Source organism: Pezoporus flaviventris, unplaced genomic scaffold (genome assembly GCF_033815535.1).
Source record: "Pezoporus flaviventris isolate CSIRO_AGI_PZ_B2104156 unplaced genomic scaffold, CSIRO_AGI_Pfla_v1 ptg000031l, whole genome shotgun sequence".
In the NCBI taxonomy this organism is placed as follows: Eukaryota; Metazoa; Chordata; class Aves; order Psittaciformes; family Psittacidae; genus Pezoporus; species Pezoporus flaviventris.
In genome coordinates, this window is record NW_026892579.1 from 54,588,282 (window position 1) to 54,607,001 (window position 18,720).

The 18,720-nt window shown below is 46.3% G+C and overlaps 1 protein-coding gene across 1 annotated transcript in view; it reads left to right on the forward strand.

Moving 5' to 3' along the window:
* The first annotated feature begins 6,942 nt into the window (after window positions 1-6,942).
* ELP3 (elongator acetyltransferase complex subunit 3) overlaps window positions 6,943-18,720 on the forward strand; it is a 94,245-nt gene continuing 82,467 nt past the window's right edge. The window contains exons 1-7 of the mRNA XM_061461124.1: window positions 6,943-7,023; window positions 8,333-8,432; window positions 9,308-9,446; window positions 10,537-10,607; window positions 12,829-12,892; window positions 14,751-14,819; window positions 16,593-16,747. Coding sequence (XP_061317108.1) covers window positions 7,005-7,023; window positions 8,333-8,432; window positions 9,308-9,446; window positions 10,537-10,607; window positions 12,829-12,892; window positions 14,751-14,819; window positions 16,593-16,747 — 617 coding nt within the window. The 5' untranslated portion in view covers window positions 6,943-7,004. The remainder of the gene's footprint in view (window positions 7,024-8,332; window positions 8,433-9,307; window positions 9,447-10,536; window positions 10,608-12,828; window positions 12,893-14,750; window positions 14,820-16,592; window positions 16,748-18,720) is intronic.

The window sequence follows — 18,720 nt, forward strand, 5'->3', positions numbered from 1 at the left end:
CCTGGTGCGGGTCCTCCTGCAGCAGGGGCTGAGCTGCGGGATGCTGTCAACAGACTGCGAGATGTCAGGGAAGCTGAGAGGAAGCAGGAATGCTTGCTCCTGGCCCAAACTGTGCAGGGGCCTCAAGCGTCCCCTCTAGCTCATGAAGGAAAGAAGGAGGCCGTTAACCCGGGAAGCTGGGAATTAGTGACAAACAAACAAACAAACAAAAAAAAACAACAAAAAAAGGAGGAAAAGGACAACCAAAAGCAAGGGGCTTCCCTCTAAATCTGTTTTCCCCATGCAGAACCACTTTACTGTCCTGCAGGGGGCTAATGAGGAAATGCACTCCCACCAGGAACAGCCGGCTGGTGTCCTGGTAAAGAAGATCTCTACTGGTGCTGCCAGGAAGAAGTGGCGGGTTGTAGTAGTAGGGGACTCTACACTGAAAGGGACAGAAGCACTCATCTGCCGGCCAGACCCTGTCTCAAGGGAGGTGTGTTGCCTACCACGGGCACGGATCAGGGATGTGACAGAGAGGCTGCCTGCTCTAGTAAGTCTCACGGGCTATTACCTAGTATCTAGTGATACATGTGGGTGCTAGGGATATAGATAGCAGTAGCCTGGGGAACATAAAGAAGGACTACAGAGCCCTGGGGGAGGTGGTATGGGGCTCTGAAGCTCAGGTAGTCTTTTCATCAATTCTCCAGCATACAGTGGAGGACCTAAAAAAAGCTAGGAGGATTGGCCAGGTTAATAAATGGTTAAAAGGGTGGTGTCATAGTCAGGGGTTTGGGTGTCTTGAACACTGGACCCAAGTTTGTAGGCCAGGTCTAGTGGGGGCTGGTGGAGCTGGTCTGATAAAGAAGGGGAAGAGCAGTTTTGGTAGGAGGCTTGCCAGACTGGTCAAGGAGGCTTTAAACTAGATGTGTTGGGGGAGGGGGGCATCATTCCGTTCCAACACTCCCAGTCAGTTGCCAGCACCTATAATAAATGCTCAGAGCAATGTAGATACATTCCAGCCGCTCCAGCCAATGAGCCGGCTTCATTTAGAGCTCGGCTCAGATGCCTCTATACAAACGCCCGTAGCATGGGGAACAAGCAAGAGGAATTAGAGATGTGTGCATGTCTATGGGGGAATGATGCCTATTATATCATTGGTACCACAGAAACATGGTGGGATGGCTCCTATGACTGGAGTGTTGGAATGGAAGGTTACGGGCTCTTTAGAAAGGACAGGCCCGGCAGGCGGGGAGCGGGAGTTGCCCTTTATGTTTGGGATAGGCTGGAGAGTATGGAACTCTGTATGGGGAGAGGTGATCAGTTAACAGAGAGTTTGTGGGTCAGTGGGTCAGGGTTAAGGGGAAAACAGCAATGGGAGACATTACTGTGGGGATCTGTTACAAACCTCCTGATCAAGGAGAACCTGCGGATGAAGCACTCCATAGACAGATAGGAAAAGCCTCACGCTCGCAGGCCCTTGTTCTCATGGGTGACTTCAACCACCCTGACATCTGTTGGAAGGATGGTACAGCCCGGCACAAGCGATCCAGGAGGTTCCTCGATTGTGTAGAGGACAACTTCCTTCTGCAAGTAATAGAGGAGCCAACAGGAGAGGTGCCATGCTTGACCTCGTGCTCACCAACAGGGAAGGGCTCGTTGGAAATGTGACACTCCAGGGCAGCCTTGGATGCAGCAATCATGAGATGGTTGAATTTGAGATCCTCAGGACAGTGAGAAGAGCATGCAGCAAGCTCACTGCCCTGGACTTCTAAAGAGCAGACTTTGGCCTCTTCAGGAACCTGCTTAGTAAGGTTCCATGGGATATAGGCCTAGAGGGCACGGGGGGCCAAGACTCTTGGATCACCTGCTACAAGCTCAGGAGTGTTGCATCCCAACTAGAAGGAAATGCAGCAGGAGGGCCAGGAGACCTCCTTGGATGGATAAGGAGCTCCTGAGGAAAATTCAAAGGAAAAAAGAGGCTTATAAAAATTGGAAGCAAGGACAGACGGCCTGGGAAGAGTAAGGGATGTTGTCGATGAAGCTAGGGACTGGGTAAGGAAAGCTAAGGCCCAGTTAGAATTAAACTTGGCTAGGGATGTGAAAGATAACAGGAAGGGATTCTATAGGTACGTAGCGAATAAAAAGCAGACTAGGGACAACGCAGGCCCCCTCTGGAAGCTATCAGGAGGACTGGCTACACAGGATTTGGAGAAGGCTGAGGTTCTGAATGACTTCTTTGCCTCAGTCTTCACTGGCAAAGGCTCTGACCAAACCACCCAAGCCTTGGAAGGCAGATGCAGGGACTGTGAGAACGAAGACCTTGTGCCCACTGTAGGAGAGGAACTGGTTCGAGACCATCTTAAAAATCTGAACATGCACAAGTCCATGGGTCCTGATGAGATCCACCCGTGGATCCTGAAGGAGCTGGCAAATGAAGTTGCTAAGCCACTGGCCATCGTATTTGAAAAATCATGGCAGTCAGGTGAAGTTCCCGATAACTGGAAAAAGGGAAATATAACCCCCATTTTCAAGAAGGGGAAAATGGATGACCCAGGGAATTACAGACCAGTCAGTCTCACCTCTGTGCCTGGCAAAATCTTGGAGCAGATTCTCCTGGAAGGCATGCTAAGGCACATGAAAAACAAGGTGCTTGGTGACAGCCAGCATGGCTTCACTAAGGGGAAATCCTGCCTGAGCAGTTTGGTGGCCTTCTATGATGGGGCTACAGAACTGATGGACGGGGTAGAGCAGTTGACGTCATCTACCTGGGCTTGTGTAAAGCGTTCGACACTGTTCCAAACAACATCCTTGTCTCTAAATTGGAGAGACATCAATTTGATGGATGGACCACTCGGTGGATAAAGAACTGGCTGGATGGCTGCACACAAAGAGTTGTGGTCAATGGCTCAATGTCCAGCTGGAGACCAGTAACGAGTGGTGTCCCTCAGGGATCGGAGTTGGGACCAGTCTTGTTTAACATCTTCATCGCTGACATGGACAGTGGGATTGAGTGCGCCCTCAGCAGGTTTGCCGATGACACCAAGCTGTGTGGTTTGGTTGATACCCTGGAGGGAAGGAATGCCATCCAGAGGGACCTTGACACGCTTGTGAGGTGGGCTGATGCCAACCTTATGAAGTTTAACCATGCCAAGACCCAGGTCCTACACCTGGGTGGGAGCAATCCCAGGCACAGCTACAGGTTGGGCAGAGAAGAGATTGAGAGCAGCCCTGCGGAGAAGGACTTGGGGGTGTTGGTCGATGAGAAAATGAACACTGGCCGGCAGTTTGCGCTTGCAGCCCAGAAAGCCAACCGTATCCTGGGCTGCATCAACAGGAGCGTGACCAGCAGGTCGAAGGAGGTGATCCTGCCCCTCTACTCTGTTCTCGTGAGACCTCACTTGGAGTATTGTGTGCAGTTCTGGTGTCCTCAACATAAAAAGGACATGGAACTGTTGGAACAAGTCCAGAGAAGGGCCTCGAGGATGATCAGGGGACTGGAGCACCTCCCATATGAAAATAGCCTGAGAAAGTTGAGGCTGTTCAGCCTGGAGAAGAGAAGGCTGCGTGGAGACCTCATAGCAGCCTTCCAGTATCTGAAGGGGGCCTATAGGGATGCTGGGGAGGGACTCTTCGTCAGAGACTGTAATGACAGGACAAGGGGTAATGGGTTAAAACTTAAACACGGGAAGTTTAGATTGGATATAAGGAGGAAATTCTCTCCTGTTAGGGTGGTGAGGCACTGGAATGTGTTGCCCAGGGAGGTTGTGAATGTTCCATCCCTGGCAGTGTTTAAGCCCAGGTTGGACAAAGCCTTGGGTGATATGGTTTAGTGTGAGGTGTCCCTGCCCACGGCAGGGGGTTTGGAACTAGATGATCTTAAGGTCGTTTCCAACCCTGACTACTCTATGATTCTATGATTCTATGATCATGTTAACATCAGTGGTAAGCCACTCACTTTGCAGGTAGGGCACAGTTTGCATCATTCAGGTGGTTGGTAGTCCTCTGGTGTCATCCACAATCCCCTTGGTGCCCACAGAGACAGCCAACTTGTGTAATTCACTGGCAAAGCATCACAGAGTAGCTCATGCCATTGGATGTGCCCCAAGATGTCTGACATACAAGCTCACATGAGGTCCAGCAGCTCTAGCAAGGATCTACACAAGGGTCTCCATGGGAAAAAGCCCCAGTGAACTCTGCAGCAATGATGTGTGTGGAAGAAAAAGAGAATACAGCACCAGCTTGAGAATAGCAGTGACAGAAAACCATGCTGAGAAGCACAAGAGCAAATGTGAGATCCCACCTGGTGATCCAAAAGGCCTCCTACAAGGCAGTTCAGATTTCTTTTGAACAGCCTAAGTGAGAACAAAGGACCTACATGCCAACTTCTTTGCATGGTGTGCTGAGGTCAGTGAAGAAAGTCTTTTCTGGCAAGAGCTGAAAACAAAAATGAAGCTGAGTCCTTATGAAGGACTGTTTTTCACCCAGCACAGCCTGTGACTCAGGTGATACTGCTCTTGTTTCCCCAGTGCCAGGCAGAGAAGTTCCTGTTCTGCGGGGATGAAAGATACAGGTCCTCCCTTGCTCTGTGTCAGATCCTTGGTTAGATGGAGGGCTGAGCTTCAAACAGTGAGATGAAAGAGAAATAATATAAGAACTAGATTAATGTAGTCAGAGAAATTAGATTTTAAACATATTCGGGTACTCAGCCAATCCTCAGGATTTTGGTGGAATTTAATACCTCAAATACTTTACAAATCTGGATTGAATGGAAAGACAGTTTCCATTCATCATCTCATTATAGAGGAAATAATCATCAATCAAAACATGCTTACTTTTCCTGCTCACCTTTCTGACAGTCTGCAAACATGCCTTCATAAAGCCCATCTGGAGCACTAGCTGAAGTTGGTAAGTTTACCTTGGGAAGAGCCTGGCAGAGATCACAACGGTCCCGGAGAGGTCACTGAAGGAATTAAGGCAGGCTTTGTCACTCTGATGCCAAAAAAAAAAAAAAAAATTACAGTTTTGCCTTGCAAATTGCCCCTAATCCAAATGCAATCCCTCAGGAAAAGTTTATCTTGGTAGTCTGTATACCACACCTCTGGTGTCTGTAGGCAGCTTGCTTCCCCACCTAACTCATACTCTATCCTCATGCAGTTTTTCATGTTCTTATCATGCAGAAGGCACCAAGTGCAGCGTAGGTCTAACAGGACCCTGCATGTCCCTCCATGTGCCATTAGCCCTCACCTGTACAGAACCATTAACAATCCCTGGGTGCCGTTTCCCTTACTCCATCCCCCACTCCTCTTTGATGGCACTAAACTGTGCCTCAACAGCAGTTGCAGATAGGTTCTCAGAAGTTAAGAGACTTAAACACCTTCTTCCCATTCCTGGTGGCTCCCAGACAGCAGCAGTCAGAGTCAGAGCTGAGTGCCACATTCCTGGGAGGCCACAACATTGCTGCCAGACCAGTGGAATTCCCTTGATTGAATGGAACAACCAATAACACTGCCAAGACCCAGAGCCTACACTTAACTGACTTTGGGCCTCGTCCAGCATTCAATCTTCCTAAGGCTCTGTCCAGGCAATGTGACTTCAGGATCAGGGCCCTGTTTTCTAGAGACCACGGAATCACAGAATGGTTTGGGTCAGAAAGCACCTTAAAGCTCATCCAGTTCCAACCCCCGGCCATAGGCAGGGACACCTTCCACTAGACCAGGTTGCCCCAAGCCCCATCCAACCTGGCCTTGAACATTGCCGGGGATGGGGCAGCCACAGCTTCTCCAGGCAACCTGTGCCAGGGCCTCACCACCCTCACAGAGAAGAACTTCTTCCTAAGAGCTCATCTCAGTCTCCCCTCTGTCAGGTTAAAGCCATTCCCCCTTGTCCTGTCCCTGCAGGCCCTTGTCAAAGCCCCTCTTCAGCTTTCTTGTGGGCCCCTTTAGGCACTGGAAGCTGCTCTAAGGTCTCCCTGGAGTCTTCTCTTCTCCAGGCTGAGCAAGCCCAGCTCTCTCAGCCTGTCTCCATAGCAGAGCTGCTCCAGCTCTTGGAGCATCTTTGTGGCCTCCTCTGGACTCACTCCAAGAGCTCCACGTCCTTCTTATGTTGGAGATTCCAGAGCTGGAGACAGGCCTGGGGGGTGTCTCACAAGAGTGGAGCAGAGGGGGGGAGCATCCCCTCCCTCGACCTGCTGGTCACACTGCTGGTGATGCAGCCCAGGACACGGTTGGTTTCTGGGCTCAAGCGCACACTGCTGGGTCATGGGGAGCTTCTCAGTAACCAACACCTCCAAGTCCTTCTCCTCAGGGCTGCTCTCAGTCCAGTCTCCCCCAGCCTGTGTTTGTGCTTGGGATTGCCCCGATCCAGTCTGAACCTCTCTCCTCAAATTTATGCCTGTTATCTCCCGTCCTTCCACCGCACACTGCTGTGGAGGTTGTGGGGCTGCTGTCAGCCCCCCCCAAAGCCCTTCCTTTCCCCTCTGAAGGAGCCTCTTCCCTCACCTCTCTTTCCCATGGGCACCCTCAAACACTCCTGCTCCCCTGCACCACGCCCCAGCTCCCCCCTGTGCTCCTCAGGAGCCCGCAGGTCTCCAAGCACCTCTCGGGCACTTTTATTCATTTCGCAGGAAAATCCAGCTCGTTCTTCCCTCCCTCACGTCGACGCTTTGCTACCATCTAGCGCTGAAGGGGCGCAGGGCCCGAAGAGCGCCATGGAGCGGGTGAACTCGGTCCGCCGCTACACCGGCAAGCGCTGATCACGTCAATGAGGGACACTCGGCACCACCCACGGTACGGAGGCGCCGACACTGATGGGGTCCCCCACGGGACAGGCTGCGCCCCGCGGGTCCCCTCACAGCGCCCCCAGCGGCTGGCGGAGGCACTCCTTGTCGCCCGCCGTCCTCATGTCGCTTTCCGGCAGAGCGGCTGGAGGTGCGGCTTTTTCGCGACAGAGCTGAGCGGTGTTGCTTGATGGCAGGGGCCCGTGGCCTGGCTTGTGAAGGGAGCAGCTGAGGGGGAGCGGGCAGCATGAGGCAGAAGAGGAAAGGTACCGGGGTGTGCGGGACCGTAGTGTCCGGTTCGTGCTGCTAGGCGGCTCCTGCCGCTCTCCCAGCAGCTGAGGGCGGTGGGGTAGGGTTCTGCCGCCTCCCCCGGCCTCGTCTGTGTGCAAGGAGAGGCTTTGGGCCAGCACTTCACCGTGTGTTTGGCTGTGGCGGGGGGGTTCCCGCGCTGCTTCTGGCTCTGTGGCGATGGAGCTATGGGGTTACCACCTCCATGAACGCTGTGCATGTGTGCGGAGAGAGAGAACGAGGCACGGCTTTGCGCTGCTCCCTCCGTGCTCTTTTGGAGGAGGGTGGAGGGACTTGGCACCCCCCGCTGAGCCGCCCCTATTCTCCCCCCACTGTTGAATCGGGCGCTGTGAATGGGAGGCAGAGTCAGCTGAGAAGGACCTGGGAGTATTTGTAGATGATAAGTTGACTATGAGCTGGCAGTGTGCCCTTGCAGCCAGGAGGGACAATAGTATGCTGGGGTTCATTGGGAGGAGTGTGGCAGCAGGTGGAGGGAGGTGATCCTCCGCCTCTGTTCGACCGTGGTGAGGCCACACTTGGGAGTGCTGTGTCCAGTTCTGGGCTCAGCAGCACAAGAAAGACAAGGGGCTATTGGAGAGGGACCAGCAGAGGCCACAAGGATGATCAGGGGTCTGGAGCATCTCTCTTAGGAGAGATTGTGAGAGCTGGGCTTATTTAGTCTAGGGAAGAGAAGACTGAGATGGGATCAGATTAATGCGTATAAATATCTCAAAGGTGGGTGCCAAGAGAATAGTGCCTAACTGTTTTTGGTGGTGGCCAGTGACAGGATGAGAAGCAATGGCCGTAAACTAAAACACAAGAAGTTTCACCTCAACGTGAGGAAGAACTTCTTCACACTGAGGGTGACAGAGCCCTGAACAGGCTGCCCAAGGGGGTTCTGGTTTCTCCTTCCTCTCTGGAGACATTCAAAACCCACCAGATATGTTGCTGTGTAACCTGCTCTAGGAGGCCCTGCCTTGGAAGGGGGGATTGGGCTACATGATCTCCAGAGGTCCCTTCCAACCCTAATGATCCTGTGGTTCCTTTGCACTCACGTGAGTGCTCAGGAGTTTGCCTGGCTCCTGTCCTAGAAGTAAAAGAGAATCAGTGATATGAGATGGTGACAGTCATTTATTTGGGGAAGGCTGCAGTGATATGCAGTGGCAAAATTCCCTTTGAGAGCAGTAACTGTAGGTAGTATTAAATTGCAGAGCAGGTGTGCATTGGTTGCCACAAGCAGGTAGAATGCTCTGGCTATACACATCATTTGGTTTGTTCTCATTGCAGGAGACCTCAGCCATGCAGAGCTGATGATGATGACAATTGCTGACATCATAAAGCAGTTAATCGAGGCTCATGAGCAGGGAAACGATGTGAATCTGAACAAGTAAGTCCCTGGAATGATGCTGAAGGGCTGGTCCATCAGTGATGAATCTGTCCTGTATCATATGCAGGCTTTATTTTAAAATGTTTTATTTTCACAGGCTACTGTCATTTCTCTTACTGTTACCTGATAATAAAGACACCAAGATTTGTAAATTCTGCAGTGATTTGCTACTTCACAGTCAATGCTCAGAGTACAAAAGAGGTTGTATTGGTGCAAAACTCTTTAGAAACTTGTCATTGCCTTTTTATGTTTCTATCTGCATTCATCCTTCAGGAGTCCCAAAGTCAGAAAGGAGAGAATAATATTGGAATAAAGTTAAAATCAGATTTTCTTGGCAATGTGTTATAAATGGCATTGGTGCTTAGGGAAAGTTCTTCCTTCTTGACGCATGTGGAATAATAAACCTGAATTTGTCCTGCTGTTTCCGTTTAATTTACCTGATATAATTGCAACCTTTTTGCTGATGCTGGAAGTAACTGACATGAACATGTTAGAAATGAACTTGGCTAAACTCTATGCGGAGGGGTTAATCATGTGGAAAACATGAAAAGAGTTAAATCTCTGAAAATGGACAAGCCAGAGTCTGTTGGCAGCTTTGGCAATGCTTTGATAAAACCATATTTAGAAGAAAACTATACAGAAACTAAAAACATTGGCAGTTTTGCATCCACCTTATTTGGAGTTAATTTTTGGTATCTTAATGCAGCTGTTGCAAGAAATAACTGTATGCTTTTTAAATAATTTACCTGGAAGAGCAAACTGGGAGAACCTACATAGATCTCCGTGTAACTGGACAGCAGCACAATGGCATTCTTGTGGAATATGGGTAAATAAGTCAGAATGGAGTTGTTAATTTGAGGTATTTCTGCTTTCAGGCTGAAAACCAAGACGGCGGCGAAGTATGGCCTTTCAGCACAGCCGCGCTTGGTTGACATCATTGCTGCTGTTCCACCACAGTACCGCAAGGTGCTGGTACCAAAGCTGAAGGCCAAGCCTATAAGGACTGCTAGTGGGGTAAGCAAGTGCATTGTTCTCACCATCCCCCCCTGCTGTCATCAATAAATTGTGTTTAATTATTTTTAATAACGTGGATATTGAATGTCCATATGGACGCACTGGCTGCGCTGCTGCCTTGCAGGTCAACTTCTCTGTGATGTTGTGCCTACAGGGCTATTGCTTTCAAAGTACTTGGGAGGAGGTAAAAAGGCAGTGTGGGGATCTATTTTCAGAGCACCATGCCTTACTTTTCAGTTGTGTAGAAAAAGTGCAGCTTAACCTTCAGGCCCTCTCAGTGAACACATATAAAATGTGTTAATGCAAGTCTAGAGGAGGCCATGAAGATGCTCTAAGGGCTGGAATACCTCTCCTATGGAGACAGGCTGAGAGAGCTGGGCTTGTTCAGCCTAGAAAAGGCTTTAAAATCTTCTTTCTATAGAATATTTTGTTAAACTCTGACTTCAACCAGGATTTCTGAAAACACGAAATTAGGTGTTATGCTTTCAGTGCCCCAAATTAAGAGGATCTTTGTGTGTCCCTCTCTTCTTCCCTCTGGTTCTTTTTTAGTGAAGGAAGATGGGATCTGGCATTAGGCTTGCATTTAGTGTATGAAAAGCAGTTGTGAGATCCAACAGGGAAAAAGGGCTTGGCTCAGGTGGAGGGAGGGAGCTCTTTTTATTATCTTTGGTTTTTGGTTTTGTGTTTCTCTTCATCTCTCCCTTGTTTTCATCTTTGAGTGGTGTTTGGTGTGCTTGCCAACACACTCTCACCCTTTTAGGTACATGTTAGATGGGCTCAGTGAATACCTGAATGTCTGTGTGCATCTCTTCACCAAGGTGGTTAATCAGATTTGCTATAAGACACGTGGTTCTTTCCAATAAACTGTCAAGTTTATTCTGAATCATGAAAATATTAAAGAATAAGATTCCTGCTCCTTTATATATTTGTTATCTCATTCAAGAGCTAACACACAGATATTCTAGCTGGCAGACTAAGCAGAAAACATCTTTAAATAGTCTCTCACAGATGCACATGTATACATAGCCTTCCAAGTCAATTCGGCAGCAATTACCATAATTTCTCTCCTCTCTAATTTTGCTTCTTACAGATTGCTGTTGTAGCTGTGATGTGTAAACCACACAGGTGTCCGCACATTAATTTCACAGGCAACATATGTGTGTAAGTATGACAGCTTAGATGAGCTAAGAGAACTGTTTTCATAGAATCACAGAATGCTTTGGGTTGGAAGGGAACTTAAAGCTCATCTAGTTCCAAATCCCTGACACCTCCACTAGACCAGGTTGCTGTAACCCCCGTCCAACCTGGCCTTGAACACTGCCAGGGATGGGGCAGCCACAGCTTCTCTGGGCAACCTGTGCCAGGGCCTCACCACCCTCACAGGGAAGAACTTCTGCCTAAGATCTCATCTCAGTCTCCCCTTGGTCAGTTTAAAGCCATTCCCCCTTGTCCTGTCCCAACAGGTCATTGTCCAAAGCCCCTCTCCAGCTTTCTTGTGGGCCCCTTTAGGCACTGGAAGCTGCTGTAAGATCTTCCCAGAGCCTTCCCTTTTCCAGGCTGCAGAACCACAGCTCTTCTCAGTCTGTCTTCCAACATTTCTGTGTAAATCTATGATTGCAGCAGCATTGTATTGGAGACAGGCTTGCTCCCTGCACAAGTGCAGAGTTGCAGATTGCTGATACCTGCATATTACTCTAAAAAGTCTACTTGTTTTCAGTTTTTCATCGTGGAGGAGACCTTTTTCTTTCATGGGCCATGTTAGTAGAATACAGTTTTGTGAATAGAATAACCAGGAGAATCTATTAACAGTCAAATGTAAGTTGTATGACTGTGTCAGGGTGTGCAGAGGTGCATGACTGGGTATGTAAGCAGATTGGAGAAGACCATTCCAGAAAAGAAACAGGGCTCAATCTGACAAGTTTGAAAAGTGCTGAACTGAGACCCACCTGAGGAGGTGTAGGTGGGTGTCTGCAAAAACTTGCTTGGTGTGACAGCCTGGCTCTGCTTGGCTCTGGAGTGAAATGAGAGCACAGATGGAAGGGAAGGCCTCCAGCTGCCAAGAGCTTGTGGTGTTAAGGGAATAGCGCTGGAGTTTTATTTGAATTGAGAAACCCAAAATGGCTTTACCTTGAAGTATGTTACCTCCATTTGACTTAAGAGTCTGTACACCTGTCATCACATCTGGGTTTTTTTCTAACCATAACGGTTCATCTATTTCAAAACATTGCCTCTGTTTCCTGCCTTGTCTCTCCCAAAACATCTCTATCTCTCTACCGGCTGCCTGATGCAGAGTGAGCTGGCTCTGATCTTGCTCTTGCATGAGCCACTATTCTGTCCGATATGTTCCAGGTAATTACGTGTATGAAATGCCTTCAATTGGATTGCACAACTTTTGCCAGCAAATTAATTCAGCCCTGGTAATTTGGTAATTAATTTTGTAATGGTGACAGATGACTTGGGTTAAGTTTGCAGGGCAGGCACTGGGAAAACTCATCCATTATACTGTGAGGCGAATGTGTCTGATTTGACTGAGATGGCATTATCTTGGTGTCTGTGCACTGAGATCTGCACCATGAGTAGCAATACGCTGACTGCTGTTCTGTTTTCTGTTGGGGGTGCTCAGAGCCTGCAATTAAAATAGAAAGGACTGTCAACAATCATGCCTAGGGCTGCCTTGGAGCCCGGAATGGCTGTAGATTGGTCATTAATAACCATAGTCCTCAAAAGAGAGTTAAGGACCCTTCAGAATAAGTTTATATTCCTTTAATTATTCCCTGCCGTGTACCATTCCTCTCCTGGCCAGCAGTCATACTGTGGTAGCTGCAAGTCTGTCTTGCTGTGTCACAGAATAGAGAGTTTCAAACAAGCCTCTACATGCAGAAGCTAATTTACTCTATGGCAGCTCCTTCCTTAAACAATGCCATGTTCCAGAAATAGATTCACAGTACACTTTGCTTCTTGTAAGTCTTACGAAGTTGTTTTTTGTGGATGTAGTTATTTGCCATGTCTGAACTGTTTTTTGACATCGCATTCTCATGAAACAAAACAACTGTTCTGTACTGTATACTTAACATTTGTAAACAGACATAGTCTCAGTTCCTCTCAACTCACAGAATTACCCCCTTCAGCATCTGTGTTTGAATCTGTACCTGTATTTACATAAGGTGATGCAGAAACACACAAATTTATTGGTTCATCCCATGCTCTGAACCATGATCTGTGGTTCTATGATTTGTATTTCTGTGTGTTTCTGGTGAGAGCTGGGGCAGTTAGAGCAGTGTCTGCTCAGCCTGCACCATCTTGTGTGCCTGTACCTCAGACAGATTAAGTCATTGCACCTGTACGAGTTTGATGCCTGTTTTCTGTCTTTTTATATTTGCAGATACTGCCCGGGTGGACCTGATTCTGACTTTGAATATTCAACACAGTCTTACACTGGATATGAGGTATTAATTTGGTTTGCTGTAGCGCCTTGCCTATGCTCACTATAAACTTGGGTTCAGCTGCTCTTTATTTCTGCAGATTAAGTCATGCTGCAAGAATAAAAACCAAAAGTAGGCTTCATGAAGTTTGAGATCTAAAGCAGCTCAACCACAGGACTGGAAATTCCTCTTGATTATTGTAGCAGTTGTTTCCTTCTCCTCACCTTGCTTCTGTTCATAATGTTACACATGCAGGAATGAGCAGCCTGTGATTCCAAGCAGGGCAAGTGCAGCATTGTGGCTGTACTCCGTGACCTGCTGATGTGGGAACTGCTGTTAATGTGAATCTCCAGCTGTGGAAAGAGATCAGTGAGTGAGAGCAGTTGGAGGTGACATTGTGGTCTCTCATGGGACACTGCTGTGTGCAATTTGTTGAAATGAATGCTGGCTGTGATTCCTGTGTGTCAAAATTTTCCTGACTGAACAGTCCAGCAGGACTGTACAGATTTACTTATGGCTCCCTATGGGGTTAAGGGAAAGGTACAGAGAAGACAGAGCCAGACTTCTCCTCAGAGCTGCCCAGTGGAAAGAGGAGGGGCAACAAACATTAGTTAGAATGTGGAAAATTATGCCATAATATAAGGATGTTTTAACATGACAATTATCAGTCACTTGAGTAGGGATTTATCTAGAGGTTTTGGAAACTGTTCTTAAAGATAATCAAGCACTGACTGGACAGAGACCTGAGCATCCTGTCTTAAGTGGACCTGCTTTCAGTCATGTCCAACCTACAGGACACTGCAGGTTAACAAAGGTTAAGCTCTCAAGAAAAAGCCTGTTATTTAGCTGTTACTGCCTCTGAAATTACATTAATGCTCCATATCTGCAGTGATACCTCACTAAATATATGTATTTCCGAAATAGCGTGCTCTTGTTGTCTGGAGAAAGTTTAGCAGCAGCAGATCTTGTGACTAAATTACTGTGACTGGTTTTAACAAAATAGCTCATAGCTATAGTACAGACGTAAAGTAGCAAAATGAGGTAAAATGCAAACTGGATTTGGTAAACAGCAATTCAGCATACTTACAGATTTTTTCTGCTGTTATCCACTTCTCAGTGACTTGAAACTTGTTCTGTTAGTGCAAAGTAGGAAAATCTGCGTATATGTAAATGCTTTGTAATTCCTGTTGGTTTGGATATGTTGTATTCATTCGTTTAGTACTAACAGCATGTGGGAGTTATGCATGATTAAGAGTCCTCATCATTTAGAACTTTTAATGTAATATGAATGAAATGCTCAACAAATCCAGGATACACAAGGTACTTGAAAACCTTATCTGAGAGTATTATTAGTACGCAAACAGTAGTAGTAATACAGAAAGTAAGTTGTTAGAGATTTGAGTTGAAAGAGTATGTTTAGCTTAAAGAATATTTGAAATATAGACTGTGCTGAAGGGGAGACTGTTTGGATAACTTGTGCAAGTAAAGAGAAACTAAAATGAACGGGATGGAAGAAGTGGTATTTTGAAAAACATTTTGTTTGTGATGTTTGCAATATCTTCAGTGAATCACTACAGAGATTCTTTATCCGGTTGATAAAGATGCACTAAAAGTTTGAAAAGCTGTGTTGTTTTTATGTCATGTTACCATCTCAGCAAAACAGTGTGTTTAATTATCATTTTAAAACATGGAAAGAGCCAAATTTGTATTCACAATTGGATGGACTCTTTGGCTGTGAGTTTGAAGAGTTTAGGGTCAGTTAGGATTTGAAGACTTCAGCATCCGTTTCAGTGCTGAAAGTTTTCTTTTGTTCTTTTTCACCATTCTTCTACAAACTGAATACAAAACTATTCTACAAACTGAATCTCCTTCTGTTTTTTAGCCAACGTCCATGAGGGCGATTCGAGCCAGATATGACCCCTATCTCCAGACAAGACACAGAGTGGAACAGGTGAAATTTTACCATTGAAAGGGGAACACATTGTGGTTGCGAAGAAAGTAATGAGAACACTTTTAATCACCTAAATTGTTTGGCAGGAAGCTGGATATAACCCAGCTGTCAATATTGTGACCACTAGTGCTTAATGTGGTAATGTCTGTGTTAATGACAGGGATGCTGGGACAGAGCATGCTGTCAGCAAGTTTGCTGATGATGCAGGACTGGGAGAAGTGGGTGGTAGACCAGAGGATTGTGCTGCCATTCAGGGAGACCTGGACAGGCTGGAGAAATGAGTTGGCAGGAACCTCTTGAAGTTAAACAAAGGGAAATGCCAAACTCCGGGCACAGGTATGTGCTGGGGACTGACCAGCTGGAAAGCAGCTTGATGGAAGAGGACCTGAGGATACTGGCAGGCATCAAGTTGACTGTGAGCAGCATTGTGTCCTTGAAGCAAAGACAGCCAGTGGCCTTAGGAGGAGTGTTGCCAACACATCAAGGGAGGAGATCCTTCCTTTTGCCTCAGCACTGCCGAGGCTCCACCTGGAGAGTTGTGTCGAGTTCTGGACTCCCCAGAAGACCGCGGACTTGAACATACTGGGGGAGGTCTAGCAAAAGGCCACTAAGGTGATGGAAGGACTGGAGCATCTGAAGAGATGCCAAGAGCTCCAAGACTGCTCAGGCTAGGGAAGAGAAAGCTTAGGGGAGTCTTACCAATGTGTATAAATACCTGGCGGTAGGCTGTAAAAAGGACGAAGCCAGGCCCTTCTCAGTGGTGCTAGTGACAGGACATGATGCAGTGGCCACAAATTGAAACTCCATTTGAACATCTGGAAACAGTTTTTAACTGTGAGGGTGACCAAGCACTGGACCAGGTTGCCATAGAGGTTGTGCAGTCTCCAGTCTTTGAGACACTTGAAGCCTGTTTGGGTGCAGTGCTGAACAAACTGCTGTAGCTGATGCTGCTTTGAGAAGAGAGATAAGACTGGGTGATCTCCAGAGGTCCTTTCCAGCCTCACCTTTTTCATCATTCTGTAATTCTACATTAGCCTGGTTTGATCCCCACAGAAGTATTATTTTTACACCTTTAGTCTGTCATTAGATAAATTAGAAGTTTTGAACCTCTTGTAAGATCTTACCTGTTGTGAACAATACCTTATTTCTAATAGGAGATTGTATTACAATAAATTGTACTGAACTTCTGTGGCAATTGCTAGTTCTTGATAATTACTTACAATTGGAGAATTTAATACTCAAATAGTGGCTTTTATACCAAGATGGTTTATTGAGGTCTTTTCTGGAGAGTTAGAAGATCTGAAGAATTTCTTAATCCTGCTCTGCTTTGACCGGTTTCCAGTTTATCTCTAAATCCATTGAAAAATCCTTCATGGATTCAGTGTAGTCCTCCATTCTCTCAAGTTTGTAAGGAAGTTAGTTCTACATGGATTGAAGAAGAAACTTCTATCAGTCAAATCTAAGCTAGCTTCAAACTGGAACCAGTGTAACTCTGTCAGCAAGAGGCTAGGTTCAAATGATTCTGCTTTGTCAAGAAAAGCTGTTATGCTAGGCTCAGTATATGTACTGTGTTCTTGCAGTAGAAAGGTAACTTTGAGGTTTATATTTTTGGGAGGGTTTATAAGAAGTCTTTACAAAATTATTAATGGTTTGTCATTGCTAAAAGATACCACAACTAAAGGAGGAAACATGGTGTAAGAATGTCACTGTTTTCAGAGAAGTCTTCTAAAAAAGTCCCTGGATAATTTTTCCATGGTATTTTCCATTTTACAGCTGAAGCAGTTGGGCCACAGCGTGGATAAAGTGGAGTTTATTGTGATGGGTGGCACATTCATGGCCCTGCCTGAAGACTACCGTGATTACTTCATCAGAAACCTTCATGATGCCTTATCAGGTCACACTTCCAATAACGTTGCAGAAGCCGTCAGGTAAGCATCTTGGGTTTCCTTCATGTAATGGTTTAAAAGTGTTCTTTAACTGGTGTAAGAACAAAAAATACAGCAAAACTTTTGTTTGAATGTTTATCCAAATACATATTTAGGCATAGAATATTTATAGCTCAACTTGGAGCCCTGCTCTGTGTACTGCATAGCACAAGGAGAAGGTTGTGCCATGGTTTATCTATTTTCTCATGTAGGAAGTGCTAAGCCGCTTGTGGTTTCTTGGCATTCCATGTAGACTTCTACCTTTTATGCCTCATCACCTTGGTTTGGAGTTGTGACGAATCACATTGCCATGGGATTTATTGCCTTTAGCTGGCAGGGGGAACTGATCCTGCCTTGGAGGGAGGCCCGACGTCAACTCCCGCAAGGAATGACTCACCCCTGAGAGCGTCAGTGCTCAGGAGCTCCAGGCCCCTTGCGGCATCAAACGCAGTTACCCTTGCAGTATTTCAGTGTGACAGGGAAATGCTCTTCTCATTTTAAAGCAGAGGAACTGAAAATCAGAGGCTGATTTATGTATGTGTGCTTTGGGTCATTAAATACCCAACTTTTCAGTGCGTTTTGCGGTATAACACTGAGAAGAAAAAGGAGAGATTTGACGTTTTGGAGCTGTTAAAACTAGGTGAGGGTCCTTACTGGCAGTTTTAGTTTGCTTGTCATTGTTCAGTCAGGTGGATTTTCCTTGATACCATTATCATCTGCTAAAGAAAATGGTCTTAAAAGTAAGTTGGACTAGCCTGTGCCTAGTAGCTTCATGTCTGTTTTCGTATTTGAAAGCTGTAATTTCATTTGATTTTCCTCTGGAGGGCAGCAAACACTTCTGCTGGTTTTCTTTGGATTTTGTTTTGTTTTTTTTTTTCTTGTCATTCAAAGACTAGGCAAAAAGTGCTGTGCTGTTCCCGAGTTGATTTTATCCAGATAAAATAGTGAGCGAGTTGGGAAGAGAATTGCTTTTCTGCTGCTCTAGTGCCCTGGCTGTGAGCACTGAAGGACACAGCTCATCATGGAAGAGGGGTGGTGTTTGCAGGTTGCATAGTCAAATTAGTGCTATACTTGTACATACCTCAGGTAGCTCAGGATGTGTTTATTCCGTATCTTGTCTGCTGCAGGTGTTTTATTGGACCTAAAATTATTTTTCAAGTAGCCTGGCCATTACTGATTGAGGAAGCTATTTATGACACAGACCATTCAACCAAGTGATTTTAAGTGCATGCCAGAAGGAAGTGATGCTGAAGTCAGTGCACTGCCTTGCGAGTGCACAGATCAAGGAATGTGAAAAAAACCTGCACTAACAGTGTGTGGGTTTTTCCAGCAGATAAATAAAGGTTTATATTTTTAACGTAAATTTCATGTTAAACGCTTAGTAAATGGGAGTATGTGGGAGTTATTCAAGTTGCACTTCCTAAATATTCTAGAGGCGCTGAAATTGGGTTCAAGATGAATCAGACCTTTTACTTCTTGTGCTGCTTGCATTTGGCTGTTGCACTGTGTCACTGCAGTACTGTTTTGAGATGGTCAATGCTACTTGAAATAAACATTCAAGATTAAGTTTATTTCTCTTTGTATACGACAGTTCAGCCCGTCTCCTTCACTTCTTCCATCAATAGAGGCCATGCTGCATGGGGAATGATGACAGTATTTTACTGGTTTTATATTGTGGGCATGGCATTCAGCAGTAACCTGGGAAATGGTCTCTATGATCCCTTACTTTGAGTGAGTTTACGGTGGTCTTGAAATTTTTCTTCCTTTTGCAGATCATTACTTATTTTTGGATTTTGTACGAATCCCTAATGGAAAAAAAGACCTTCAGCCAGGTTGCTTTTTTTGAAAGTCCTGAATATGACCTTTGATTAGGCTAGTGGAGCATCCATCTACATAGACAACAGTCCACCTAACCATAAACACAGTTTTTTCCCCTTTTGTCCAGTCATTTCTTTACTTTGTCCTAAACCTGAGGT